Source organism: Solanum stenotomum, chromosome 12 (genome assembly GCF_019186545.1).
Source record: "Solanum stenotomum isolate F172 chromosome 12, ASM1918654v1, whole genome shotgun sequence".
Taxonomy (NCBI): Eukaryota; Viridiplantae; Streptophyta; class Magnoliopsida; order Solanales; family Solanaceae; genus Solanum; species Solanum stenotomum.
In genome coordinates, this window is record NC_064293.1 from 49,164,152 (window position 1) to 49,192,106 (window position 27,955).

At 35.3% G+C, this 27,955-nt stretch overlaps 6 protein-coding genes and 4 non-coding genes across 12 annotated transcripts; 1 reads left to right on the forward strand and 9 right to left on the reverse strand.

The window, feature by feature from the left end:
- Positions 1-2,458: 2,458 nt before the first annotated feature.
- Positions 2,459-3,737, forward strand: LOC125847564 (uncharacterized). The gene has a single exon (XM_049527183.1). It carries the CDS (start codon positions 2,662-2,664, stop codon positions 3,346-3,348), a length of 687 nt encoding a protein of 228 aa, XP_049383140.1. The 5' UTR covers positions 2,459-2,661; the 3' UTR covers positions 3,349-3,737.
- Positions 3,738-5,536: 1,799 nt separating this feature from the next.
- Positions 5,537-8,626, reverse strand: LOC125847550 (PWWP domain-containing protein 6). Of its 2 annotated transcripts, none has more exons than XM_049527162.1 (2): positions 8,517-8,626; positions 5,537-8,301 (listed from the first exon to the last, which is right to left on the reverse strand). In XM_049527162.1, exon 2 carries the CDS (start codon positions 8,245-8,247, stop codon positions 5,734-5,736), a length of 2,514 nt encoding a protein of 837 aa, XP_049383119.1. In that variant the 5' UTR covers positions 8,248-8,301; positions 8,517-8,626; the 3' UTR covers positions 5,537-5,733. The 2 variants fall into 2 exon arrangements, with proteins under 2 accessions (XP_049383119.1, XP_049383120.1); XM_049527163.1 differs by having other exon boundaries at positions 8,527-8,599.
- A 2,993-nt stretch (positions 8,627-11,619) lies between these two features.
- On the reverse strand, positions 11,620-12,397 carry LOC125847568 (50S ribosomal protein L12, chloroplastic). The gene has a single exon (XM_049527187.1). It carries the CDS (start codon positions 12,337-12,339, stop codon positions 11,767-11,769), a length of 573 nt encoding a protein of 190 aa, XP_049383144.1. The 5' UTR covers positions 12,340-12,397; the 3' UTR covers positions 11,620-11,766.
- Positions 12,398-14,344: 1,947 nt separating this feature from the next.
- Positions 14,345-14,416, reverse strand: TRNAP-UGG (transfer RNA proline (anticodon UGG)). Its single transcript has one exon. It is a non-coding gene; the product is annotated as a tRNA-Pro (tRNA).
- Positions 14,417-15,638: 1,222 nt separating this feature from the next.
- On the reverse strand, positions 15,639-16,343 carry LOC125847567 (50S ribosomal protein L12, chloroplastic-like). The gene has a single exon (XM_049527186.1). The coding sequence runs from the start codon at positions 16,270-16,272 to the stop codon at positions 15,700-15,702; it is 573 nt and encodes a 190-aa protein (XP_049383143.1). The 5' UTR covers positions 16,273-16,343; the 3' UTR covers positions 15,639-15,699.
- A 316-nt stretch (positions 16,344-16,659) lies between these two features.
- Positions 16,660-16,731, reverse strand: TRNAP-UGG (transfer RNA proline (anticodon UGG)). The gene has a single exon. It is a non-coding gene; the product is annotated as a tRNA-Pro (tRNA).
- Positions 16,732-17,296: 565 nt separating this feature from the next.
- Positions 17,297-27,955, reverse strand: LOC125847555 (monodehydroascorbate reductase 4, peroxisomal). Of its 2 annotated transcripts, XM_049527172.1 has the most exons (8): positions 27,767-27,955; positions 26,675-26,726; positions 26,360-26,440; positions 25,313-25,431; positions 24,072-24,291; positions 23,370-23,488; positions 22,269-23,005; positions 17,297-17,451 (listed from the first exon to the last, which is right to left on the reverse strand). In XM_049527172.1, exons 1-7 carry the CDS (start codon positions 27,884-27,886, stop codon positions 22,271-22,273), a joined length of 1,446 nt encoding a protein of 481 aa, XP_049383129.1. In that variant the 5' UTR covers positions 27,887-27,955; the 3' UTR covers positions 17,297-17,451; positions 22,269-22,270. The 2 variants fall into 2 exon arrangements, with proteins under 2 accessions (XP_049383129.1, XP_049383128.1); XM_049527171.1 differs by lacking the exon at positions 17,297-17,451 and having other exon boundaries at positions 22,094-23,005.
- On the reverse strand, positions 19,208-19,279 carry TRNAP-UGG (transfer RNA proline (anticodon UGG)). The gene has a single exon. It is a non-coding gene; the product is annotated as a tRNA-Pro (tRNA).
- LOC125847565 (50S ribosomal protein L12, chloroplastic-like) lies at positions 20,401-21,174 on the reverse strand. Its single transcript, XM_049527184.1, has one exon. It carries the CDS (start codon positions 21,084-21,086, stop codon positions 20,514-20,516), a length of 573 nt encoding a protein of 190 aa, XP_049383141.1. The 5' UTR covers positions 21,087-21,174; the 3' UTR covers positions 20,401-20,513.
- Positions 21,465-21,536, reverse strand: TRNAP-UGG (transfer RNA proline (anticodon UGG)). Its single transcript has one exon. It is a non-coding gene; the product is annotated as a tRNA-Pro (tRNA).

The following is a 27,955-nucleotide window of genomic DNA, read 5'->3' on the forward strand; positions in this document are numbered from 1 at the left end:
ACAAACGTTAAAGGCTTAATTTTTACGACTTGACTTGAATCAAAACTACTCAATACTTATGTTTGTGAAAAATATATAGCGAGTATCTAGTAAATAGTCGAGGGGCGTGTTAGCTGAACATCCATCATTGCTAGTAATAATATTTGACAAATAAGGGAAGTGATGGGAGATGGGAGTAGTGATAGTACTAGTAGTATGGTATTGTCTACTGACAATTCAATGCAGAGAAGAAGAGATCAAAGTTCTGTGAAAAAAAGATTATGTTGGATGGAAAGACATGAAATAAAAGGGGAATGTAATTTACGACAATTCCAGTGGAAGATGAACAAGTTTCACTAACTTGGATTCTGCTTGAAGGGTCTCTGTCTATATTGTCACTTCTCTTACATTCCCTTTCTAAGCTATGTTTTGTTTTCATTCTTGTGCCAACTTTTCTTTATCCCCACCAACAACACTCTAAAAATTAACTTATTCAAATCAGGTGTTTACATCTATTTTTTTGTATACAAGTTTGTTTGTCACTTCATCATGATTAAATGATATACTACGTGTATTCTTAAATTTGGTGGAATTCGGATACATATTTCCAAAACGTATTGATATATCGCGTTTTAGTTTCGGATACATCCTTCAACGTCCCGATACATCGCGTCTCGATTTCGGATACATCAACGTCTTGGTACATTGCGTCTCTGTTTCGGATACATCAACGTCCTGGACTCCTGGTACATTGCGTCTCTGTTTCGAATACACCACTCAACATCCCGATACATTGTGTATGTTCGGATACATCCCAAAATATCCTAATACATCACATTCTGATTTCGAATACATCCCGATACATCAGGTCTCGATTTCGAATATATCTCTCAACGTCTCAATACATGAGGTAAAGTGAAATTGAGACCCTTCTACCCTTGCTCGGATAATAGTAACTCCAAAACAACCAAATCCGAAGTACCCTGAATTAACTAAGTAGCACCTTTTTAAGGCCACATTTTAAACTACTTTTAAGATATTCCATTTGTTTTCTCCTCATTGCACTCTAAAAACTAGAAAAAAAAAAAGTAAAGAAAAAGGATTTCTTTTTTTTGAGGGGGTGGGGGTGGGTGGGTGGAGAATGGGGTTGGGGTGAGATGTTGCCCAAAGTGGTTAAAGATGTAATAGTGAAATGAATTTTTCACCATGTTCCATAGAGAATATGGCTATCTACTGAGTTCTTAGGCAGTCAAACTGAGCACTAATTTTTTCCCTGTATTTCTTTTTTTGGGGATTTTTTTTTCACCTTGTCCGTTCTAAATACATCTCTCTACCCTTTGGAGTCACAAGAATATATAAATTGTATGGCTAAAAATATTTACTAGTATTATTTGCTTTGGATACTTTGATTTTTTATTCTATTTAATTAGATACGAAATTTATAATATATTCTGGTGATAGTAATAAAGTGTCAATGTAATGATTGAAAAGTTAATTTAATCACAAATATCATGTCAAAGTTAAAGATATTATAATTAAACTATGAATTTGAGTTGTATAAAGATATTAGTGATGACGGAAAGGGTCAGTAAAATAGTTGTTAGAAAAGAAAGGAAGTATTACGTCAAACCTAAATTATGAATATTTAAAGGTTAAGTTTTAGGTAATAGACATGTCAGTATCACTCTTTTTACATCATCGGCAGGTCATCTTTTAAAATGATAATGAGTATCATAGTAATTCATTACTAATATTATTTTTGATAACATGGACATATAAAAAAAGTTATTTATATTGATCAAGCATACACGACTATATTAAAGAAGAATAGTGAGTTTATTATTATTGTTGACTGGTGATTTTTTATAAAAAAAAATGTATTTGAAAATTTATAATAAAATGTAGTCGTAAACATTTATAAGCTATGATTTACCTATTTGATAATATTTTGTAAGAGTTGGAAAAGTTTTCATAAGTTATGAGAATTTATGTTAACGATAAAAATAATTTAAGAAATTCAAATTACATGTTCAAACAAAATTTCAACTTTCAATCAACATTATTTCAAATCATTGAATTTCATAAACAGTCTTTCTACCTTGAAGAGATAGTGGTAAGGTCTGCATATAGTCTATCGTTCCAAACCCACTTTATGAGATTTCACTTGATAAGTTATTGTTGTTGTTATAATCATGTTTAAACTATATAGGAGAAAAACTAGGTAAGGCTCGAGGGGTCATCTGAACTCTCTTTGGCAAGAAAATAAATTTTATACATGATTAAATATAATATTATAAATATTTTATGTATATATAGTAAAAATTGCAACTTATTTTAAAATTATTTGTATTTATTTAATTTTCATATTTTGAACTTCCTAGTTAAAAAATATTGGCTCTCCCATTAGTCTTGAAATTTAAAAATAGTTAAAAACGAGGGAGCACTATTTATTGGTACCTCTAAAAGAGTCAAAGACGCTCTCAAACTCACAGCATACCAAATTCCCTAAAACTGATTCTCCCTCACTCTTTTTAATTTCTTTTCAAGTACTATTTTTATATGCATATATATAAAAATATATGTGTATATATATCTACTTTTTTTACAAAACTTTTATGTATCTATACATTTTAATTTTTTTTTAAAGTAATTGTTAATCATCATTTGATATTTGTAATTTTCATGAAAGAAACTAAAAGAAGTATGGAGGATATTTACCCTGCATCTCCGGTAGCAGTTGCACGTAACAAGAGTACTGGCAACGTGATGAGTAGTACCAGTACTCCTTCAAGAAACTGCTCAATAACCGCCGTGAAAAACCACCGCCACATGTCTACCGTCGTCGACGATGACAACGACGGCGACGGCGACCCGATCGAATGTACGGGAAAATCGTGCAAGTCATGTACAGCTGGAGTTGTAGCCGATTGCGTTGCATTATGCTGCTGCCCCTGCGCTGTGATTGATATTTTAGCACTGGCGTTTTTCAGGATCCCGTGGATGATGGGGAGAAAATATTTGGGGAAAAGTAAAAAATCGGAAAAACAGAAGAAGAATAAGAATAAGAAGAAGATTCAGAAGAAGAAGGAAGAAGAAATGGAGAAGAGTTACAGTTATCGTGATTGCGTTACGTATGAATTGGACAGTATAGATGGAAGAATTTCAACAAGATCAGTTAACGATGAAGAAATCGTTAAAGGAAATTTGAAGAAATCATTGGGAATTGTAATTGGGGAAGAAGACAAAAACAATACTAGTGCTAAGTTTGATGTAGAACAATTTTGGTTAGATTTGTATGAACAAGTTGGTCATTTGGGATTTGGCAGAGTTTCTTACACTGGAATCCCTTCTCAAGGTAATACTGGGTAACCTTTTTATTTCTTCAAGCATCCGGTGTTTGAAATTTGCGCGGTTAAAAAGTTCAGTATACAAAATACAATTTTATTCTCAGAGCTCGAACCTGAGACTCCATTGTATCTCCAATGTCTACAGCATTGTTCAGAAATGGGAGAATCATGAACAGTGAAAAGGAAAAAGAGCAATATAGCAGGATCAGTATTATTAGAATTAGAATATTTTGGGGTTTTCAACTGTAAAAAACCACCAATTTGTATCTTGTACTTGTGAATTGTACAGTTTATTGTATGTTCTTTTTCTTTTATCATAGTGCTATTTTGTTACCTTGTTCTTTATATCTAAAGTTTTCTTTTGATTATTTCAGAAAAGATAGGGTATAATAAAACTATATATTTAAATCATATGCATAAATTTGCCTTTTTTAAGATAACCTATCTTTGTTTTGTTCTTAAATACTAGTTACTAGTACTTCTATTTTTAAAATGAAGGGAAGTTTCTTCTCCATATTTGCTTAATGATTCCCCAGTTTGCTTATTAGCATCAACTTAATGTAACAAATTAGATATGAATTGATTGGCATTTGGGCCCAAGGGTGGGGGATGGAACAGTTGCACAACATGATTATGTTTATGTTATAGGACACTGATGTTTTCTTCCTACGATCTATGTTGTTGCTTCGTTAAGAAAGAATATGCAATCTGTTGAGTTACTACAAAGAAATAACTACTACTACTAGAATGAGAAACTGCAAATAACTTCGAAAAAGAACCACATGAAAATGTGGCAAAAGGGCCTCCCTTTTCCACCTAACTCCACAAAAGAGGCCCAAACTCGTAATTGACAACAATAAAATGTCCAATAGATATCATATTGCAACATTATCTCTAGAGAATTTGCAATCAATATAATTAAAACTTGTAAATCTATTGGCAATGGATTGCACCTAGCTACCAACCCAATCAATCAATATAATAACAAATCTTGACTCATAGTTTATAGCAGACGTGTGGCCCTCTTACATTATTAGTGCTAAAATTGTTTTTTTATTTAAGCACGGAGAGACAAGAGAATCCTAATAACAAATTGTGTTTTTATCAGGATAAAGTTTGTTTTTTTATTTTCCAGATCATTCTTCTATTCTTTGTATTTTCATGTTTGTTCTTGATAAATAATGTCATTGAAAGGACAACCCAATAATTAAGTGGTCATAATTAATCCGAAATAGTACATGCCATGATATTGAATATTAAGCGTTCTATTCATTTTTGGTTCTACTCAACCTTCCTTGCTCCCTTGTAAACAATTTGTGGAAAAAATAAATAATAACCACTATTCTTTTGGAAAATAACGTAGTTAATTCGAAATGGTAATAATATATATATTATTACAACAATTATAGTTCTGAAACTTCAATAAATGGAAATAATAATAGTAATAAATATTCTTCAAACATGTTTTGAAACTTACTACAATTCACTTTGTGCAAATCCTGAAATAATCTTTTCTAAAATGTCGGATAGCTCGTTTAATGGAAACTGGGGTGATATCCAAATCAAGAGTTACATAGCTTGTTTACAGCCTTATAGCTCCAATCACTGTTTGGCAAAGATTATGAGCCATTATTATGTCAAACTTACTGAATGTACTCTTTGACTCCCTCAAAATGACTAACTGTAATTGATGTATTCTTAACTGTTTGGACAACACGTTTCTTCGCTATCTGTGCGTCGATATCATGGTTAGCAGAACTTCGAGACTGTTCTTGGCTTAGCACAGATGCAGCTTATCACAGACATTCATTGGCACCCGGAAGGTACATTCCGAGGTAACTGATGATTCATTTTTTAAAAAAAATAGAATGCGTGCACTCTGCCATTGATATAGAGACTAAACTTCTGCAGTCACGTGACAATACCAAGTTCGCAAGGCTATCGTATCCATAAACAAGCCAATATCAGTATGAATTAACGCTGAATGTGCAAATAAGAGACTCAGAAAATGACACAGAAAACGAGTGTATCCTTGCATTCAACAAGCAATACAAGTTACCACCTCTATAAGTGCAGTTCAGGATCTTTTGACAAAGATGCCTTGACAAATGACAAGAATGTTCATCAATGCAAAACGTAAACGCATTTTTACTTCCCTTTTAGTTTTGGTTGGTGAGGGGATGGCTGCAGATTCAGCTAACTCTAACACCAAACTAATCAAAGTAATTGCAACTTTATAGTAACTTGAGCAAATCAATTGTACAGAGCTAGCATCCTATGCTCCTACTTCATACAGAACCTAATACAAGTGCACTCAGTATCCTAATCAACATAAGCTGGACAATATACTAACACTATCAACAAAAGGAGAACACATCAAGTTGAAGCAACCAGCTTCAGGGATCCCCTATGTGTTTGTTGAAGTCACTGCACTTACCTTCTCCAGCAAGCCTTTTATCTCATTCTCCAACTCTGATTTCTCCTCGCTTGTAATCTTATCCTTACACTTATCCAATATTGATGCCATCCCCTTCAGCTTCTGCTTGATTAGTTGTACCTGTGACTTCCCCTTACGAGCTTTCAGCGAGGATAGTGGACTCTCAGATTTGGAGGAATAGCTGAGCGTAAAGTTCACATTAGCAGCACCAAAAGGACTTTGCCTTACTGATTCTTTGAAGGCCTGTGCAGCATCTGAACCACGCCTGTAGACAATTCGAACAGAGTTCAAATCACATAGCACTTTTGTTTCCTCTTCGTTCAGCTCTCCAAACTTGTTATATAGTTGAATGATTTCATCCTCTGATGGCAAAGAAAAACCAGTTAAAAATGTCACCAAGAGAATCACAGATGAAGCTTCTCTACCATCATCCTCATCTTCTTTTCCCTGACTAGAAGGACCAGATTCTTTTTTGAGTTTGGTAACTTCTGATTTCGCATGATTTGTCTTCCTCTTCTTTGAACGAACGGAGTCTGGTGATTTAGAATCACTCTGGGAAATTACATTTCCTGATCCCACAGATTTTCTCTTCTTTCCTGTTTCCACTTGGTGATACTGCTTGTAGTTTGATCCATCAAAATATACTGAGTTTCTGAAAGTGGAAATGAAACCTCTGGCCTTCTCAAGAGATCCATTCCTCAATAAAAGAGGGTTTAGAGCAGTAGACTGAACCTCAGACAGTACTTCATCCACAGATGAATTGATAGCCATGGTATCAAAAGTCTTAGAGCTTCGCTTTCTGATCCGAGAACTCCTGTCAACGTCATCCTTGAAAGCCTCATTCCCATTTGCATCAGGAGAAGACAAAAGAAGACGAGCAGCCTTTGTCATCCTCTCACCAATCTTGGAAATATCAGAAAATTTCTGAGATTCTATTTCCAGTTCTCTCTTAAAGCTTGATTTTCCTGCCTTCCACTTAGGGCTTGTATAAGGAGGTGACAAATACTTGCTCTTCTTTCTTTCCCTTGATAAAGGGCCCGCATTCATGTCTTGCTGGTCGCCAAGTTCATCACGCTCAGGAATTGAAACACTAAGTTTCTTTGTTTTCACCAAGTCACTGTCACCAGACTTCTTGCTGACCCTCTTACCAATTTTTTCATCAACACTCTTCGAGCTGCCAGTGTGACCTTTAGCTTTCTCACCAGACTTCTTCCTTTTCTTCTCGGATGTTTCTACAGACGAAGGTGTAGAATTGTCTTCAGTTGTCTTCTTACCTTTGGGCTTGGCGTTCTCTCCCATAAGTTCAGCCACACTTTTCTGCTTCCTCTTCTGATAAATCTTGTCGCAAGCAGTCATAGGAAACTTTGAAGATCCAGAATTAGGAATTTCTTCTTCTGATGGACCCTGAATAGGAACCTCAATGGGTATGCTAAAGTCATTTGCATCAATGACTTGATCTTCCTTCTTGTCCTCAAGGCCTTCAACTAGCAGGGGTTCACAATATGAAGCCAAAGGGTGTCCATACTTAGCACGATAAAAAGCAGATAGCCAACTCTTCAAGACAGCAAACTCAAGTATATTGGAATTAGAATTGGTTAGTGTGTTACGTTTTAGACCTTTAAGTCTTTCTGAAGGTTCAAACTGAGAAAGTAAAAGACTGACAGTTTCTGAAACAGGCACTTGAACACCCTTTTTGATTCCAGCATTCACTGCCAATGGCCAACAAAGTCCAGTACGACTCTCTTCAGAGATGCATTGGCAGGTCATTTGAAACTCCACAAGCACACTAATTTCATCCAAGGTCTTTTCAACAGCATATAAGAAACTCTTGGAAGTGCTTTGTTTTGACATTTTTTCAAAGTTGTCAACAAAAGGCAACAACTGCGAAGGGGGGCACCAAGAAAATGACCCATCTCCAAAGTATGCCACTAGCAATCGACCTGTTTGATTATACTTCATAGCAAAGTCTGAGGCAGCGGAAGCATTGTAAACACGCCCTGGCCACCACGGATGACTCTTAATCTTGCCCCACACAAAGTCACCAACTGCATAAACATGTTTTACACTCGTTGTATCTTCCCCAGAGTTATCCTCTGCAGTTTCTCCATCAACAGCATCAACCATCTCATCATCAGAACCACCAGCTACATTCTCCTCTCCGTACATTTCCTCAACCAAATGTCCAGGCCCTTGATCTGCTTCAGCCCCTTGACTAGCAAGCTCTCCCCCACTCACATTATCCAGTGAACCATGAACTTCCACCACATCACCATCGGCATCATTTCCCACTTCCGAGGTCTCCTCAGTAGCAACAACTGGCTCGCTAATAGCACCAGTATCCACATTTCCATTATCACCAGAAACCCTAGGCACCTCATCAAGCAACCCAGGTCCAGAATCAGTCATTAGGGTTTCAGAGTCCAATGCTTCAGCAGACAATCCAGCTAGATTTTTGCTCTTCTCTGTGTTTTCGTCACTCGACATACCCAAAGAAAAGGTTACAAAACTCAATCACTTCAGTTCTATACCGATTCAAATCTGCAACAAGAAAAAAATAATCAAAACACCCCAGCTCAGAAAGTCCCCAAAAAAAAAAAACATAATCAGAAACACAGAGATAAACTACCACAAATATTCAACCTTTCTATAGACCTAGGGTTTGGGGTTCCATTTCTAGACCTTAAAATCATATATACAAAAACTATAACAGGTAAAAAAAAAATGAAAAACATAAACAGAGAAAGGAAACAAACCAAAATCGACCAGAGTTTGCAAACTTCTGGAGAAATCGACGTGCCACTTCTGTTCGTTGAGAGAGAGAGTAAATGAGCTTGTAGAAACCGCAAGGAGTTTTGGCTTTTGAGTTTTGGACAAAAATATATTTTCGTACACTTCGCTTATTTTGCGTTTCTATCAGTCAAAACAGAGCTTGGACGGTTGAGATGAAAGATGCCTTTAAAATATTTGAGAACGGTTCATTAACTCTCTGAAATGAAAGAAAGAGTTGGACGGTTGAGATGTAATATCAGAAATGAAAGCAAAGTTGGACGGTTACGATGTAATGTGAGAAATGAAAGGCTTCCAACGATGAAGGCGGTAATTTTTGGGGATCTTCCTTGAAATTTGAATCATCCACCATTTACCGCTCTTTCCCTCTCTTTTTTTGGGTTCCATTTGTGTATGGGAGAAAGATTAGTGTTTAAGACGAATCAGATTGTGATACGTGTTAAATTAAGATCGAGAAAATGCTTGTTTTAATTTGTGCCTTTGTGGAATTGGGAAGGATCGCTCATTGAGATCTGAGGTGATTTAATATTTGCGCATATAAAGTTATTTTGTGATTGGACAACTAATACGACCTTTTCCCGAAGAACCCACCTAAGAACTAGACATCCTTATGACATTTTTGTGGAGATCAACAATCAATCTTGAGTCGTATCTCACCTATCCCAATCAGCCTCAAGTGAAGTTTCAAAACATTGGCACTTGCTACTAATTATTAGTCCTTTCGATGCTAAACGTGTAGTCATTTAACGTTGAAGGAAAATTCAATTTTTGTGACTGAAAACACTTTAAAAGACATCAAAAAAACTTTAGAAAGCGACTAGTCCTTTTGTCTTCTTAGCTTAGAATATTCACAAAAAAAAACTTTCGACCTTCATGATTTATATTCTTGTATTAACCCTATGCCTTGGTCTTTTAGCATATGTTTTGGTTTCAATTATCTCGTTGCTGAATTATGAACCTTCTTGTATAGTCCTATTCGAAGAGTATCAATGACTACGTTTTATCCTTAAAATCAAATATTTGATGCAATTTAATATAATATTTATAAATTTCAAGAATTTAAATACAGTAGAAGAATACACTAACCAGTCTTATATAATATGGACTAAGTTATAGATACAAAGTCATTTAAAAATAATTAAACCCTATATACACAATGAAAATTCCGTATAAATATTTATATCTTTTCAGATTTCAATTGTATAAGGTGTCAAGCGCCTAGTTCTAAAAAATATATAAATTAATTAATTTTAACTCATGAAATTAAAAGAAGAAATATAAGGAACATATTTACGCTGATCATATAAAAAAATTCAAGTTGACTTTTTTATTGGTTCAATTCATTTACCAACAAATAAATTTCCTATATTCCAAAACCAAAGCCTTTTGTTTGGTAGAGTGTATTAGCTAAATTAATACATGCATTAGCTTTATATATTATAAGTACCTTATTTGGTGCACTATGCTATTAGTTATATGTACACTCTGTTGTGTATTGAGGAGTGTATTACTAATACCATGGATTTTTGGGTATTAGTAATGCAAATGGATTTAATAAATGCATTAGCATTTTAAAAACACAACTACCCCTCAAAATCCCCTTTACATCTTTTTTATCATAATTGTGGAGGATATTTTTGTACAATGCATGTTATTTTTAATAGACCAAACCAAACAATGCATAAGAAAATAATTTATGCATAACTAACGCAAGCATTGTTAATACACTCTATAAAGCATTATTTTTATACACTCTAGTAAACCACTCCTAAGCATCTCATATAATGAAACTATAATGCAACAAATATGTATTATCTCATATAATGAAACTATAATGCAACAATTATGTATTGATAAATTAGAAGTGTTTATCAATGAAAGAATGATTCCAGGAGCTGCATTCAATAGAAACAGTGCATACAAAATGTGTATACTTTCTCCATTGGTAAGTAATTTGATATCATCAAGTGGCCCCTTCTGATTTCTAGTTGCAAGAACTTGAGAAGTTGAATTCCGAAATTTTCAAGAATTTGAAAAAAAAAAATAAAAAAAAATCCTCACAATTTTTTTAAAACAACCCAATTATTCAAATATTATTTTTCACTTTGAAAACAAAAAATCACTTTTTTCATATACTCGCAATTTTCACGACCAAATATCCCTGAAACTCGTCCCTTTTTTTTCAATAATCTCATAAATACAAGGAAAGCACATCCTAATGTGTTGCCAAACATGTTAATTTAGTTCTGAAACACAGGCTACCTACTACAGATAGGTTGTCTAAATGGAGATTGTATGTGGATACAATGTATAAATTCTGCCAAACACACTTGAAAAATAGAGAACATCTTTATCTTCTGTAATTTGCTAGAGCCTTCTTGGAAGAGGCTCTTATCTTGGATCAATAGACCAGATTTCATTGCAAACACAATGTTTGCAGCACTTAGATTGAGCAATCAAGAACTCCAAAAGCAAGTATCAAAGTGCTAAACTAAACAGATTATTATATGCTAAATGCATTCATGCTCTGTGGATGGAGAGAAACCAGACAACATTTGAAGCCAAAAGAGTAGACACTGTGATTACATAGCCAAAGAAGTAGCTTTAATGTGTAATGCAAGGGAGGCTGATGGCGCTCTCCAACAAATTCATTCAACATTGACTATTTGCCCTCTGTTGGAGGTGTTCTAAAAATCTCTGCTATCGTCTATCGAGTACATAGCTCAACAAATGAATGGATTGGATTGACTTGGAAAATTAAAAAAATTGTACGAGTTATACGTTTCATCTGCAAGGCTTTTTATCTAAGATGGCAAAGGGATGGCTTAAGTCAATTTGGGACAAGAGATTTTGCAACTACTATTACAACTCATACAAACTTGAGGAAATCGACACTAGTGATATAAGTTACTAGCCTAGAGCTACTTTGAGCAGACTAGCGTGCACATTGAGTACATACTAACTTTTACCAGCACATGAGAAGAAATCACCTAGCCATGTCTTAGATACTAGTTTTGCATCAAAAGAAACTGAAACATACGATACAAATCACAAAATGATGCAGAACCATAAGCAAAAAGGGGTGAAAAATCTTGATTTTAGAAAATTGGGTACAACTATCTAACAACTGAATTCTCTTACAAAAACACAAAAACTTGCAGTAATTTGCCCAGATAATCAAAACCAAATAAGAATGAACATTTACCACAAATTCATTTAAGCAATAGAAACTTTAGCACCAGCTTCTTCAAGCTGTTTCTTAGCATCTTCAGCCTCATCCTTGGAAACACCCTCCTTAAATTTCTTAGGCAATCCTTCAATCAATTCCTTAGCCTCTTTCAATGCCAAACTTGTTAAAGCCCTAACAGCCTTAATAGTCGCAATTCTAGCATTACTCGGCACTTCATCGATGACTACGTCAAATTCCGTCTTCTCTTCAACCACAGCTGGAGCATCTGCGGCTGCGCCACCAGGAGCGGCGACGACGGCAGCAGGAGCGAAGGATGCGGCTGAAACACCAAGCTTATCCTGAAGGTACTCAACGAGTTTCTGCGCATCAGCGAGAGTTAGAGTGGAGATTTCATCTCCGAGCTGTACTACCTTCTCCGGTGCTTCGACGGCGGCGAGAGGGCGGACGAAAGTTGCTCGGCGGTGGTGGAGTTTGGGAGTGCGATTGGGGAGTTCGAGGGTTTTGGTGGGGAAAGAAATTGAAGCGTGTGTGGAGCTGGCGGTTGAGGGAGAAATGTGAGAAGGGGAACGAAGGGTAATAGTGGATAATGTGGAAGCCATTGTAGCAGAGCAAAAGAGAAATTGAGGAGAGGGGAAGGAAGTGAAAGAGGGAGCAAGAAAAAATAGGATAAGGGGGATTGAAAATTGTGTTGATAAGGTTATATATAGGGTCTCATTTTTATTTTTTATTTTTTATTTTTTATTTTAATCCATTATTATACAAAATTTATTGGAGAAAAAGGGAATTTAGTGAGGGCCTGATTGACTTCCTTTAAGTTAATGTTTTGATAAACTAAAAAAATTATACTTATAAACACTTAAATTTAAACTAAAATGCTAAAAATAAGTCAAACTAAACACCAATTTGAACAAGCTACTTTTTTTTAAACTGAGATAAACTAAAATAAATTAATATTTATAATAACCACTAATATTACTATTTTGTTGTAGTAATAACTAGTGAACTTATCCGCGCTTCGCGCGGTTATAAAAAACGATAAGATGTCGTTATGTATTTATCTAGACATATAATTATTTTCATAGAGAAAAATATTTTGTTAGTAGTTAGATGACTTCCAACAAAGTCCTAAGTTACTCTTTTGAACTAAAAAAAATATAATTAAAATTACGACAATATTTTTTTTGTATAAAATAAAAAATAAAGAGAGAACTATAAAAAAAAAAAAAAAGAATGCAACATTATTTTTACCCTGGTTACGATCCTAATCATCAATCCTAATCATTAAGAAATTAAAAAAAAAAAGAAATCAATACACAATCTTCCGAACTCTTATATCCTGGAAGTCAAAGAAGCAACATACAGTGAGTAGAAGCTCTGCTGAAGCTGAATATAGAAGTATGGATGGCGCTGTTGCAGAAATTATTTGGGTACTAGGAGTGTTAAAGGAGCTGAATGTAAATGTCACAACACCTGTGAAGCTGCATTGTGATAGCAAAGCAGCAATTCAAATTGCCAGTAATCCTATCTTTCATGAAAGAACAAAACATATAGAGATAGATTGTCACTTTGTGAGGGAAAGAATCAATAGTGGATTAATAGTACCTACCTATATTAACACCACACAACCGCCTGCTGATCTTCTTACAAAAGGCTTAGGTGCAGCTTCTCATCATATGTTACTATCCAAGCTTAGAGTCTTCAACGTGTATTCAAACTAAAGCTTGAGGGGAGTATTAAGAAATGATTGTTAGATAGGTGTATGGTTAGTTAAAGTTAGCTGTAAAAAGTTTGTTGCAACTGTTTTACTGTGATCAGTGAGTTAGTTAGGACCTACTAATCACACATTCTAGAATGATCCATCTATAAAAGTGTGAAGACCGGCCTTCTTATTGTAAAGTGAACATTTCTGATAATGAAATAAATCTTCTTCTTCTTCTTCTACACACGTTTCTCTTCTCCATTCTCTTCCATGGAAGAATAACTTCCATTGTTTTCATCATCAAAGCATAAGTTGACAGAATGGGTGGGGCTCGTCTTTTCTATTACTCCCTCTGTCCCATTTTATGTGGCAACATTTCCTTTTTGGTCAGTCCCAAAAAGAATGTCACATTTCCTTATATGGAAAGTATTTAAAGGTACAATTCCTTTTTTATCCTTGTTGATCCCACTTAATCTTAAAATAATACTCCAATACATTTATGAGGAGAGAGAAAAGGGAGTCTACTTTTTAAAGGGCAATTTGGTAAACATTTCAAAGTCTTCACTTATTTCTTAAATTCCGTGCCCGGTCAAACGTTGCCACATAAAATGGGACGAAGAGAGTATTTTTTTTGGGGGGCTCATCTTTATGTAATGAGATGTTAGAAGAACATTAACCACACTAAAAATAATTATTTTAATTTACTTATCTATGAAATTAAGAAGATTTGATTATATTTTTTTCTTTCGATCCTCAGTACTAAATAGAATAATAATAATCAAATTTAATTTTTTTAAGTATCATTATTTTAGTTTAGTAAAATATATATTTTTCTTACGTAAAATTCTCTTAAATCTTAATGTGGTTCCTGAATATAGAGAGAGATCAAATGAAAAACTCAAAAAGGGGCATTCCGAGAATCGAACTCGGGACCTCTCGCACCCAAAGCGAGAATCATACCACTAGACCAAATGCCCTGCTTTAACTTATTAGTTCTGTATTATATTTTTAGTGTAAGGTCTTCATGATTTCCTAATGAAAGGAGGATGTAAAAGGACGAGAAAAGCACTGCCAATCTTCTTGGACAAAATGAGATATATTCCCATCCTTAATCCGCTCACTATCATCTTTAGTTCTTTAACAAAGTCCACTAGTTATTTAGTAGAGAAAAAGAAATCGAATTTCAGTTCCATCTTGCAGATAGTATTGTAATCATACTAAGTTCCAACATGATTAGAATTGAAATGGTCAATTGGTCACACATTTAAGTGCTTTAGCATTCAAAATGCCTGCCTCACGTAAAAAAAAAAAATGCGTGAATTCACTGCTTTCTTCCCAGTCATTTTAAAGGTGTCTTTTTCTCCTATTACATGTACTAGTGTTAAAACATAAGTAAAATGGACATGAGAGAGAATGATGAGGAATTGAGGACAATATGTACTGAGATATACCGTAAAGACAACACATATTTGTAAGATGGGGTAAGCCATTTTCAGGTTAAGTATTCCGAATTAACTAAGCTAAAATCATACAACACAGCTAGAATCAACGTGTAAAAATCTCACAGGGGAAATGCTTCTTGAACAATATGGTATGCAAAGGCATCAATTGATCATGTACAAAACTGGAAGCAAACCACTGCCGGCAATAACTGCCTCCGATGGCTGTGGACTGTGGCTTACGACTCAATGTCAATGCAAATTCTAACCCTCGTCTTTTAAGATCAGCTAAGCCCTCATTGCTGGTTTGAGAACTGTGATCTTTGCAATAGATGAATACAGAAAAGTAACATGCATAAAACCATTCAACAGTACATTGCATTTCACTGAATCAGCTTATTTTCATGTCCAGTAGCCAAAATAAGACAACCTAACTCATAACTAAACTCATACTCAATACAGTGGAGTAGCATATTCTTGAGATTGGCCAACATAAGAACCAATCGTTCTTGGAACATAATTCAAGCATAGAATTATCCCAATTGATTATATCACTCTCATGATTAACATTCAACAGAGTTACGTGAGGGAAGGCTCAAGCTAAAATTCTGCTCGTGAGTGTAATGGTATAAGTCTGCGACTGTTAGATGACTGGTTAAACAAACATACTAACAATTTAAAACTGGAAAAATCAGAAGATGTATAATCATAAGCAAAGTCGGGTGAAAAAACTTCATTTGAGAAAATTGGTTCTAGTATATCTAACAAATGAATTCTCTTGCGAAAACACAACTAAGAGTGAACATTTACCACAAATTTATTTAAGCAATAGAAACTTTAGCACCAGCTTCTTCAAGCTGTTTCTTAGCATCTTCAGCCTCATCCTTGGAAACACCCTCCTTAAATTTCTTAGGCAATCCTTCAATCAATTCCTTAGCCTCTTTCAATGCCAAACTTGTTAAAGCCCTAACAGCCTTAATAGTCGCAATTCTAGCATTACTCGGTACTTCATCGATGACTACATCAAATTCCGTCTTCTCCTCAACCACAGGTGGAGCATCTGCGGCTGCGCCACCAGGGGCAGCGACGACGGCAGCGGGAGCGAAGGATGCGGCTGAAACTCCAAGCTTATCCTGAAGGTACTCGACGAGTTTCTGAGCGTCAGCGAGGGTTAAGTTGGAGATTTCATCTCCGAGCTGGACTACCTTCTCCGGTGCTTCGACGGCGGCGAGAGGGCGGACGAAAGTGGCCCGGCGGTGGTGGAGTTTGGGAGTGCGAATGGGGAGTTCTAGGGTTTTGGTAGGGAATGAAATTGAAGCGTGCGTGGAGCTTACGGTTGATTGAGAAATAGGAGAGGGAGAACGAAGGGCAATTGTGGATAATGTGGAAGCCATTGTAGCAGAGCTAAAGAGAAATTGAGGAGGGGAGAAGAGAGAGTGAAAGAGGGAGATAGAAGAAATAGGATAAGGGGTTTGAAAAATTGTGTTGATAAGGTCATATATAGTTCCCTTTTTTTTTTTCTCCCTTTTGGTTAATTTATTATTTATTCATTTATTGAATAAATATACAAGAGAAAACGATAATCTTTCAAAAAGGAATTAAATCTATATTTTGGATTCTGAATTCTGATATTGCTAATGATACTATTTTAGATTATATAAACCTTTCTAATACTGATTTTAAAATGTCGATTAAATAAAAATGAAATATACAATACTAATAATTGAGAACAAAACAATTCTAAAAAAAAATTCTAAACAATTTATTCATGAAAAAAGAGCGGGGCATTCCGAGAATCGAACTCGGGACCTCTCGCACCCAAAGCGAGAATCATACCACTAGACCAAATGCCCTGCTTTGGAATTCGTGTACTTTAAAGTCTAAAACATTATGAAATTAAAGGGATAATATATGAATATGTCACTTAACTTAGTTGTAGTAGGCATTTACGTCCTTCAATTTTAGGTATGCACAAGCAAACACTCAAACTTGTATAAAGTTAAACAAGTAGACACATGTGTTCTACGTGTATAATACACATAAGACATGAATTGTCACGTAGAACATCATATCAGACATATATGTCTAGTTGTTCAACTTTATATAAGTTTAAATATCTATTTGTGTGCATCTAAAGTTGAAAAACATAGATATATGCTAAAACCAAGTTAAATGACACAATTATGCCTAAATTAAAATGGTGAATGTACCATTTTGGAGTCGTTTAATTGATGGATTCAGGATAATAATCTCAGATATCTCACAGAACTATTTTATCCTAGGCTCCAATTCTTCAAGAGCATCTACCAATAGCATTGATTTTCTTCCTAGTCGTTTTAAAGTTGTATTTTCATCCTATTAATATGTACTAGTGTCAAAACATAAGCAATCTGAACATAAAGAGAGCATGTTGAGGGATTGAGGATAATGTGTATTGATATATACTGTAAAGACAGAATACATGTTTGTAAGATTGAAGCCATTTTCAGGCCAAGTATTTCAAATTCTCTAAAGCTAAAATCATACAACACAGCAGGAATCGACGTGTAAAAATCTTCCGTGGGGAAATGCTTCTTGAACAAGACATTTACCACCTTCTACGCCTCCTACCATACCAGTATGCAAAGGCAGCAATTGAAGCAGCCAAAATGACTCCAGCTGTTGCATGCCAAACATGTAAAGGTTTCTCTGTTGCAAGAGTGGAACCCGAACCACTGCTGACAACAACAGCCTCCGATGGCTCTGGTTTATCACTCAATGTCAATGCAAATCCTAAACCCTGTGTTTCGAGATCAGACAAGTCCTCAATTGCTGGTTTGAGCCTTGTGATCTTTGCAATAGCCTGGTACTCCTCTTTGGTTCCACCCTCCAGAAAAGACCCAACGACATGACCTTTGTTCACCCAGTATGCACCAAAGCTATTCCCCAAGAAATCNGGCGGCGAGAGGGCGGACAAAAGTGGCTCGACGGTGGTGGAGTTTGGGAGAGCCAATGGGGAGTTCTAGGGTTTTGGTAGGGAAGGAAATTGATGCGTGCGTGGAGCTTGCGGTTGCTGGAGAAATAGGAGAGGGTGAACGAAGGGTAATTGTGGATAATGTGGAAGCCATTGTAGCAGAGCTAAAGAGGAATTGAGGAGAGGAGAAGGGAGTGAAAGAAGAGGGAACAAGAAAAAATAGGATAAGGGGGATTGAAAATTGTGTTGATAAGGTTATATATAGCGTCACATTTTTTTTTTATTTTAGTCCATTATTATTGAAATTTTATTTGGAGAAAAAGAAATTTAGTGAGGCAGGATAAACTTATTTCAAGTGTTTTTAATGAATAGTATAAATAAACACTTAGATTTGAATTTAAATGATACAAATAAGTCGAACTAAAAACCAATTTAATCATGCTCTTCATGGGTACTTTAACAAAGACAAACTAAAATAAATTAGTACTCCCTCGATCTCTAATTACTTGTCAAATTTTCTTTTTTTATTTATCTCTTTTTACTTGTTCATTTTGATAAATTAAAAAGGGATAAATTTTTTTTGATATATATATTATATTCTCAATTAATTAATTTTATTAAAAATAGAACTTTCTTGAAAAATCTTAAATTTAAAATGAATAAATGATAAACTCACTATATCAATAATTATTTTCTTAATAAATATATTAATTCAAAAGTGGACAAATAATTACGGACAGATAAATAGAGTTTTTATAATAACCAATATTTTACTATTTTATTTTCAAAACTTAAAGAGTAGTAATAATTTCTTTTCAATATCCAACCTTCCAACAAATTCTACAAGAATATGGATTTGCGAGATTTTTTCTTTCTTATTTACCTTTTTTTAATATTATATATTTCCTCTGTCCACTTTTAAATGTTATGATTTTCTTTTTTAGAGTCAAAACTATAAAAACTTTGACTAACATTTTACGATATAATATTGATATGCAAAAAATTGCTATTTATAGTACTTTTCATATAGTTTTTGAATATCTAATTTTTTTATTCAAAAACATCGAACTAACATAATCTAATTTAACTTTGAAAATTAGTCAAATTAACTTTCGAAAAACACAACATGACAATTAAAAGTGAACGAATGTAGTATTAATAATTAATAGTCTCTCCATTTTATATTATTTGACCAGTTAATTTTAGTCAGGCGGGAGGGCTCGTTAGATGCCGAAAGAAGATTACCCACAATATAGTGGACAACTATTATTGGACGGATAAATTAAGGGTATAGTAGGAATTTTTTTTGTCGTTTCTTAATTTTTAAAAAATGACAACGTAGAAGTATCTTTTTTGAACAACTAAAACGAAAAAAGGGGGCATTCCGAGAATCGAACTCGGGACCTCTCGCACCCAAAGCGAGAATCATACCACTAGACCAAATGCCCTGCTTCGATATCCGTGTATTTATAGTTCTATGTATTTCCAAATAAAAAGTGTAAAGCCTTCATGATTTTCTAATGAAAGGAGGATGTAAAAAGACAAGAAAAGCACAGTCAATCTTGCTGGATCAAATGACATAAATTCCTATCCTTAATCCCCTCCTCAATACAATCTTTAGTCTTTTACCAAAGTTAGTCCACCCGTTATTTTTTTGTAGAGAGAAGGAAATGGAATTTAAAATCTTCTATTTGCAGATGATATTACTATTCACATACCTAGCGTTTGGCTAAAAATTCCCAAATATGTCATTTTTAGGTTAAGTTTCCCAAGTTCTTTTCCAAATATATTTGTGGCCAAATTAGTTCCAACATGATTAGTTCCAACACATTTAAGTGCTATTCACTTCAAACTAGAATTTACCTTTTCAAGTATGAGATGTATCATTCAAAATGCCTGACATGTAGACTAAAGACAACACATATTTGTAAGATGGGGAAATCCATTTTCAGGCTAAGTATTCCGAATTAACTAAGCTAAAATCATATATCACAGCTAGAAACGACGTGTAAAGATCTTACATGGGAAATGCTTCTTGAACAACATAGTATGCAAAGACGTCAATTGATGCAACCACACATGTACAAGACTGGAAGCTGAACCACTGCTGACAACAACAGCCTCTGGTGGCTGTGATTTACGACTCAATGTCAATGCAAAATCCAAGCCCTCAATTGCTGGTTTGATCTTTGCAATATAGACAATTGATTGCATTTCACCGACTCAGCTTATTTTCACAACCAGTAACCAAAATGAGACAATTTAACTCCTAGTATAATATAGTGCAGTTGCATATTCTTGAGATTGGCCAACATAAGAACCAAATTCAAGCATAGGTTCAACAAAATAGTAATCATGATTAACATTCAACACTGGTGTGCCAGGTTAGGTTCAAGCTTAAGATTCTGCTCGCGAGCGTAATGGTATAAGCCTGCCGTGACGAAAGTCGGACCCTTCAAGGATCTACACACCCCAAATTAGGATTTGTGGGAGCATTTGAGTTGGATAGTAGGCACCAGAAACACAAACAATCAAAAACTGGAACAATCTCATAAATGATGCAGAACCATAAGCAAAGAGGGCTGAATAAACTTGATTTTAGAAAATTGGGTACAAGTATATCTAACAACTGAATTCTCTTGCGAAAATACAAATAAGATTGAACATTTACCACAAATTTATTTAAGCAATAGAAACTTTAGCACCAGCTTCTTCAAGCTGTTTCTTAGCATCTTCAGCCTCATCCTTGGAAACACCTTCCTTAAATTTCTTAGGCAATCCTTCAATCAATTCCTTCGCCTCTTTCAAAGCCAAACTTGTTAATGCCCTAACAGCCTTAATAGTTGCAATTCTAGCATTACTCGGTACTTCATCGATGACTACATCAAATTCCGTTTTCTCCTCAACCACAGGTGGAGCATCTGCGGCTGCGCCACCAGGGGCAGCGACGACGGCAGCGGGAGCGAAGGATGCGGCTGAAACTCCAAGCTTATCCTGAAGGTACTCGACAAGTTTCTGGGCATCGGCGAGGGTTAAGTTGGATATTTCATCTCCGAGATGGACTACCTTCTCCGGTGCTTCGACGGCGGCGAGAGGGCGGACGAAAGTGGCTCGGCGGTGGTGGAGTTTGGGAGTGCGAATGGGGAGTTCTAGGGTTTTGGTAGGGAATGAAATTGAAGCGTGCGTGGAGCTTACGGTTGATTGAGAAATAGGAGAGGGAGAACGAAGGGCAATTGTGGATAATGTGGAAGCCATTGTAGCAGAGCTACAGAGAAATTGAGGAGGGGAGAAGAGAGTGAAAGAGGGAGATAGAAAAAATAGGATAAGGGGTTTGAAAAATTGTGTTGATAAGGTCATATATAATTCCCTGTTTTTTTTTTCTCCCTTTTGGTTAATTTATTATTTATTGAATAAATATACAAGAGAAAACGATAATCTTTCAAAAAGGAATTAAATCTATATTTTGGATTCTGAATTCTGATATTGCTAATGATACTATTTTAGATTATATAAACCTTTCTAATACTGATTTTAAAATGTCGATTAAATAAAAATGAAATATACAATACTAATAATTGAGAACAAAACAATTCTAAAAAAAAATTCTAAACAATTTATTCATGAAAAAAGAGCGGGGCATTCCGAGAATCGAACTCGGGACCTCTCGCACCCAAAGCGAGAATCATACCACTAGACCAAATGCCCTGCTTTGGAATTCGTGTACTTTAAAGTCTAAAACATTATGAAATTAAAGGGATAATATATGAATATGTCACTTAACTTAGTTGTAGTAGGCATTTACGTCCTTCAATTTTAGGTATGCACAAGCAAACACTCAAACTTGTATAAAGTTAAACAAGTAGACACATGTGTTCTACGTGTATAATACACATAAGACATGAATTGTCACGTAGAACATCATATCAGACATATATGTCTAGTTGTTCAACTTTATATAAGTTTAAATATCTATTTGTGTGCATCTAAAGTTGAAAAACATAGATATATGCTAAAACCAAGTTAAATGACACAATTATGCCTAAATTAAAATGGTGAATGTACCATTTTGGAGTCGTTTAATTGATGGATTCAGGATAATAATCTCAGATATCTCACAGAACTATTTTATCCTAGGCTCCAATTCTTCAAGAGCATCTACCAATAGCATTGATTTTCTTCCTAGTCGTTTTAAAGTTGTATTTTCATCCTATTAATATGCACTAGTGTCAAAACATAAGGAATCTGAACATAAAGAGAGCATGTTGAGGGATTGAGGATAATGTGTATTGATATATACTGTAAAGACAGAATACATGTTTGTAAGATTGAAGCCATTTTCAGGCCAAGTATTTCAAATTATCTAAAGCTAAAATCATACAACACAGCAGGAATCGACGTGTAAAAATCTTCCGTGGGGAAATGCTTCTTGAACAAGACATTTACCACCTTCTACGCCTCCTACCATACCAGTATGCAAAGGCAGCAATTGAAGCAGCCAAAATGACTCCAGCTGTTGCATGCCAAACATGTAAAGGTTTCTCTGTTGCAAGAGTGGAACCCGAACCACTGCTGACAACAACAGCCTCCGATGGCTCTGGTTTATCACTCAATGTCAATGCAAATCCTAAACCCTGTGTTTCGAGATCAGACAAGTCCTCAATTGCTGGTTTGAGCCTTGTGATCTTTGCAATAGCCTGGTACTCCTCTTTGGTTCCACCCTCCAGAAAAGACCCAACGACATGACCTTTGTTCACCCAGTATGCACCAAAGCTATTCCCCAAGAAATCCCCAAAATGGACTACATCACCAGTATTGTCACCATAGAACTGCCAAGAGAGTGTGAAGACTCTGGAGTAGAAGAATGGCAAGTAGTCAAACTCCGTTGTTTTCTCTGGTTCCATGATTGCAGCAACTGCATGCCTTGCTGACTTCCTTGCAGAATCAACGTGTTCAAGTCTCCGTGTTTCACCGAAAATTTTAACAGGAAAAGTTGCAACATCCCCAACAGCATAGACTGAGCTGTTGCTTGACTGCATTTGGCCATTGACTTTTATCCCTCCTTTCTCAAGAGTAAGCTGCCCTTCAAAGAGGCTGGTATTTGGTCGAATTCCAATGCCTACTATGACCATGTCGGCTGGAAGTTTGGTTCCATCTCTCAGATTCACTGCAGTCATCTACATAAAAAGTCCCCGCATTCAAGCATCATGTCCAGTATGACTTCAGTGATATGTAAAATTGTGAAATGCAACAGTTGATTAATGTTAGTTCCAGCTTAACAAAGTGACTTGTTAAACGGAGTTCAAAAATCTTCACTCTTCAGTAAAAGTAAACCTTTTCTTATTCAAACAGAAAAGGATTTTAAAAAAGAAGAAGCTGTTTTCAGAAACTAATAAACTGAGTTTGCACTAACAAAGTAACTAGTTAAATTGAGGTTGGAAATGTTCAAAAAGAGGTAAATGATAAAGAACTTCAAATGAACACTTCTGCGAAAAGCTATCAAGCAAACGCCGCCTAAGTGAAGCAAGCAACAGGCTTTACCTTATCATTGGAGTCAAAATCAAATGATGTCAAGACCGTTCCTTTCACAAACTTAACTCCTTTTGACCGGTAAAATTCTTCGTAGAAACTTGCAATTTTAGGAGTAAATAGGCGGGCCACTAACAACAAAAGAAAAGGAAAGAAAATTAAATGCTTTATATAAACATTAGAAAAAACAACAGGTTAGTCTTCTGATGAACTTAAGATAGATTAGTACATTTATGGTTTATAACTGTAACTAACTCTTGGACTTTGGGTTTTAAGAATTAAGAAACAAATTAGTTTTTCTCATACATAAGCTTTCAATTTCTGATTTCATGTTTCGAGGAAATATGTGGCCGGAAGTCCCCCATTCTAATCAATTTTCATATCTTTAAAGCATTTGTTGATTACTATGATCACTGTTTTTCTCTACTAATAGCATTGTTTGGAGAGTAAGGCATGTGCTAGATTTCAGATAGCTTTTTGTATTTTCTGGAGGAAATGCAACTACTAAAGTTATACTAATGCATTATTCTCCAGAGAGGGGAAAACACAGTTTTTACTTTTGATATAATTTACAAGCAATCTAAAGAAACTCGAGCAAGAAACAGAAAAGAAAGTTCTCCAACTTCACAAAAGAATATAATTTACAAGCAACCTAAAGAAACTCGAGTTAAAAACAGAAACGGAAGTTTTCCATCATTACAAAAGAATACTTACTGCAGTGTGCTTCTGGAAAGACCATGGTGACATTGATTTTGCCGATCACCAAAGAAGCAGCACATTCCATTCCTATGTAGCCACCACCAATTACAACAGCATTGCCACCACCGCTGGATTGCATCACATTAACCAGCCTGTTTGCATCAGCCAAATCTCGTAAATAACATACACTCTCAGCATCTGAGCCACTCACTCCAAACTCTTCAAGCTTCAAAGCCTAACAAAACATGCCAACCAAAAGTCAAGCCTTTATAAATTTCTAATTTCATTGTCCACTAGGGAGCTTGGTCTTTGAGATTGAACTTTGTCCATACCAAATAAAACCTTCGGCATGAACCCTCAGAGGCACACTCATTAATCCAATTCTGTTTCAAACTTCCAATACTGAACTAAATGACCTCTACTCATCTGAATGTCCATGAAGCCTAACATCTATGCTAACAAGTTTGACACCTAGTTTCTGCAGGATACATATCAAAATGATTGTATTGGCAATTTTTATGCTACTAGTTCTTAACATTTTTTTTTGAGATAAACTAATTCTTAACATTATTTTCACGGTCCCTATGGAGAGAAACCAAGTAATATATTCACTGATATAAACTAACTATAAAAATCACATGCACAATATTATGAAGACGCTAAGGTATTGTGAAACAACAGAATTTTCATTTTCTTTCTTAGCTGGTACAGCAGAATTGTATTTCAGTATCCACTGACTTCTCTGGGAAATCACTTAAAGCAAGTATCTGGACCTTATTAACAGAGGCGGATCCAGGATGGGCTGTACCTTTAAGGTTCTCAACAAACAGCAATATACCCACTGTAATCCCACAAGTGGGGTGGGGAGGGTAGGTTGTACGCATACTTTAGCCCTACCTTGTAAAGATAAAGAGGCAAGGGTGAGATTTGTGTACACTCTACCCTCCACAGACCCCACTTATAAAATTACATTGGGTATGTTCTTTTTTGCTAAGAACCTTAAAGGTAGAACCCATAAGGGTTCTTCGCATTGAACTCATTATATTTTTGAAGTTATGGGTTCACATCTACAATTTGTTGCAAATAACTTTATGTTCCGCGTCAAAAGTACTGGATCCGAACCCAGTAACTTGAAGATGCATTCCCCCCTGCTTATTCAATCCATCAGAAGAGGACACTACTCTAATGTCTTGATGCATAAAAAATGCAACAAAATATGGTGCTACAGCAGAAGATCCCAAAGATAAATTAGATACCCGAGCACCAGTTGCCACTATGAGAATCTTGTAGGTTATGGTTTCACCAGTTGCAGTCAACAGTGTCTTCCGTCTCACATCAGCTGATTTTACACGAGTTCCAAGGACCAGCTCAATTCCTAGAGGCAATAGAACAATCAATGACTTATCAATATCCTAGGAAAGATATTAAATGCCTCATTCTTTTGCACTAAAAAGTAACTAGAACTAAAAGAAATAGCTCAACATAATAACATATTCTAATCACTGATGCCAGTTACCAGCAGCCTTTTTTCGTTGCCGTTCCCAGCTAGTGCATTCCATGAAAAGTGATTAATTTCAAAACCTTATGATGTTTATGGCTATTGAACTTCATTTTAAGTGATTCAAAAACCAGTATTGCTGCAGCTAATTACAGCCCAAGAATGTCACTCTCAAAATCTTTTCCCCTGATTCTAATCTTTCAAAATGCTGGCTAAACATGAAACTTAAGCAGATATTAAATATCAGGAAATAGTTCATGGTCTTCCTATATAAACAAGGTTTCTACTACGTCAAGCAAAGATGACCTTCTGAATGAAAAGCCTAATCCTTTTTCTTCTTTTATGAAACAACTATCCTCTCAATAGGTAGTCCTACAAAAGGTGAGACAAACATCAAACTTGGCTCTGAAGACATCCATATGTGATGAATTAAACTAGTTGGAACAGTCCAGTTAAGCTCTTAATTTGTAATCAGACATTTTTTAAATGAGTTGTATGGGAGTCAAGTATATGTGATTAATTCTGGGGATTCCAATTCCTTAAGCAAATGTCAACAACAAAATGATGCTGTGACATTAACTACAATAGAATAACACAGTGTGATTCTAATTTTTATAGCTCTACCTCTATGCAAGTAATTCAATAACCTTTATAAGTTCAAGGCAGTCAGTAACTGCAATGCTCACTTTGGACAATTCTAAATATATCTATGACAACCATAAATGAAAATTGATGAATTACAATGATGCCTGCTACAATATTTAAAGGCTATGGCCTATGAAAGCAAAAGATATTAAAAAATTACCGTTTTCCTTGTACCACTTCGGCGTCAACCTTTCCTCATTTGAACCAACACAACAATGAAAAGCAGGCAGACGTGCAGGATCTGCATAGAATAAAAGTTAAAAAAAGAATGAACATAGGAGAGAAAAGAAGAAACGCTCATCCAGATAACTCTTGTTAAGTGACTATAACTAGAACCAGGGAGGATTCCACCATTAATGCTTGTAGGATGTTTCCCCAAAATTACAATGCACAACAAAACTTATCTTTAAATCTAAAGAAAGCATTAACATCCACTTGGAAGATGTCTAAGACAAAAATTTGAACAGGGAGATACCTTCTGGTAGTAAATAACCCTTGCTTAATGCCGGTCGTTCATAAGGAGCAACCTGAAAAGAACAGCAGAAGTTTAGAAGATGAGGTAGGAAACTTCAGGAAGCTCCAACATGAGAGAGCCATCATGTGTTACCATCCAATAAATGATTGTCTCCATAAGGAAGCATCTGACGAATTCTGGGTCTTAGTTTGTTATTATTGGGAGTCTGTTGGTTAGTTGATGAGTGGGTGTTACTGTTAGTTAGTTGGTGGATTCAGTTAGATTAACAACTAACTAATACATGAGCTGGACATGATTTTAGATATAGCAATTAGTGTATAAATACTGTAATTGTACTGATCCTAATTCAATTGAATGAAAATATCTGATCCCCTTCTTTTCTCTGAGCTACTCTGTTGAATGTTTCCGCCATTGATGTAGCTCGATTTACTGAAGCTAACAGTTATAGACATTAGGTTTAACTCTAGGAAGGTAAAAGATCAAGATAGATAAAAGGGGCAGATCACTCGAAGCTATGATCTTTATTATTTCTAATGACATTAAATTGGATCAAGATAGATAAATTGCTAAGTTTATGCATCTTTTTGCCTCCTAGAAAATGAATGAGAAGAGGGAGGAACAGTAAAAAGAAATAACCATTCCAGCAGCGCTTCAAGTAGATGGTATGCACTAAAAACTCAATAGCAGATCTACAAATTGTAAGCATTTCTATCATGTGACACTGTTATTGGAATCAGAACAGATTTTTGGGATTCATCCTAGCAAATCAAGTATCACTACGTTCCTCCTAAAACTTTCTAGAAGCTACAGTTTCAATGTGATTAAAAATTAAAATTTAATCTAGTCTCGAAAAGTCATCACAAAACCCCAAATTCAGCTCAGATAAGAAGAAAACCTACTCAAATTGGATTACACGCATAAAAATTCGCAAAATTGAACATTTACAGCATTATAAGAAATAAGGAGCAATACACAGATTAAGAAAGACAAAAACCCATAAATTAAAGCTGAAACTGAGCTCGAAGAAGGAAAAAAGTAACCAATTTTAAGAGTCAAAAACGAAGAAAGTAATATAAGAGAAGTAATATTTACAGGTTCTTCAGAGATGATGCATAGTTCGCCATGAGAGACACCTCGTTTAACAAATTCATGAGCTGCATAACCAGCAGCAACTCCTCCTCCCAATATTACATACACAAAGGCCCTACCCATTTCCCCTTTCCCCAAAATTCAAAGGACCAAAAATCCCAAATTTAATATCTTACCCTTTTCAAATTTTTT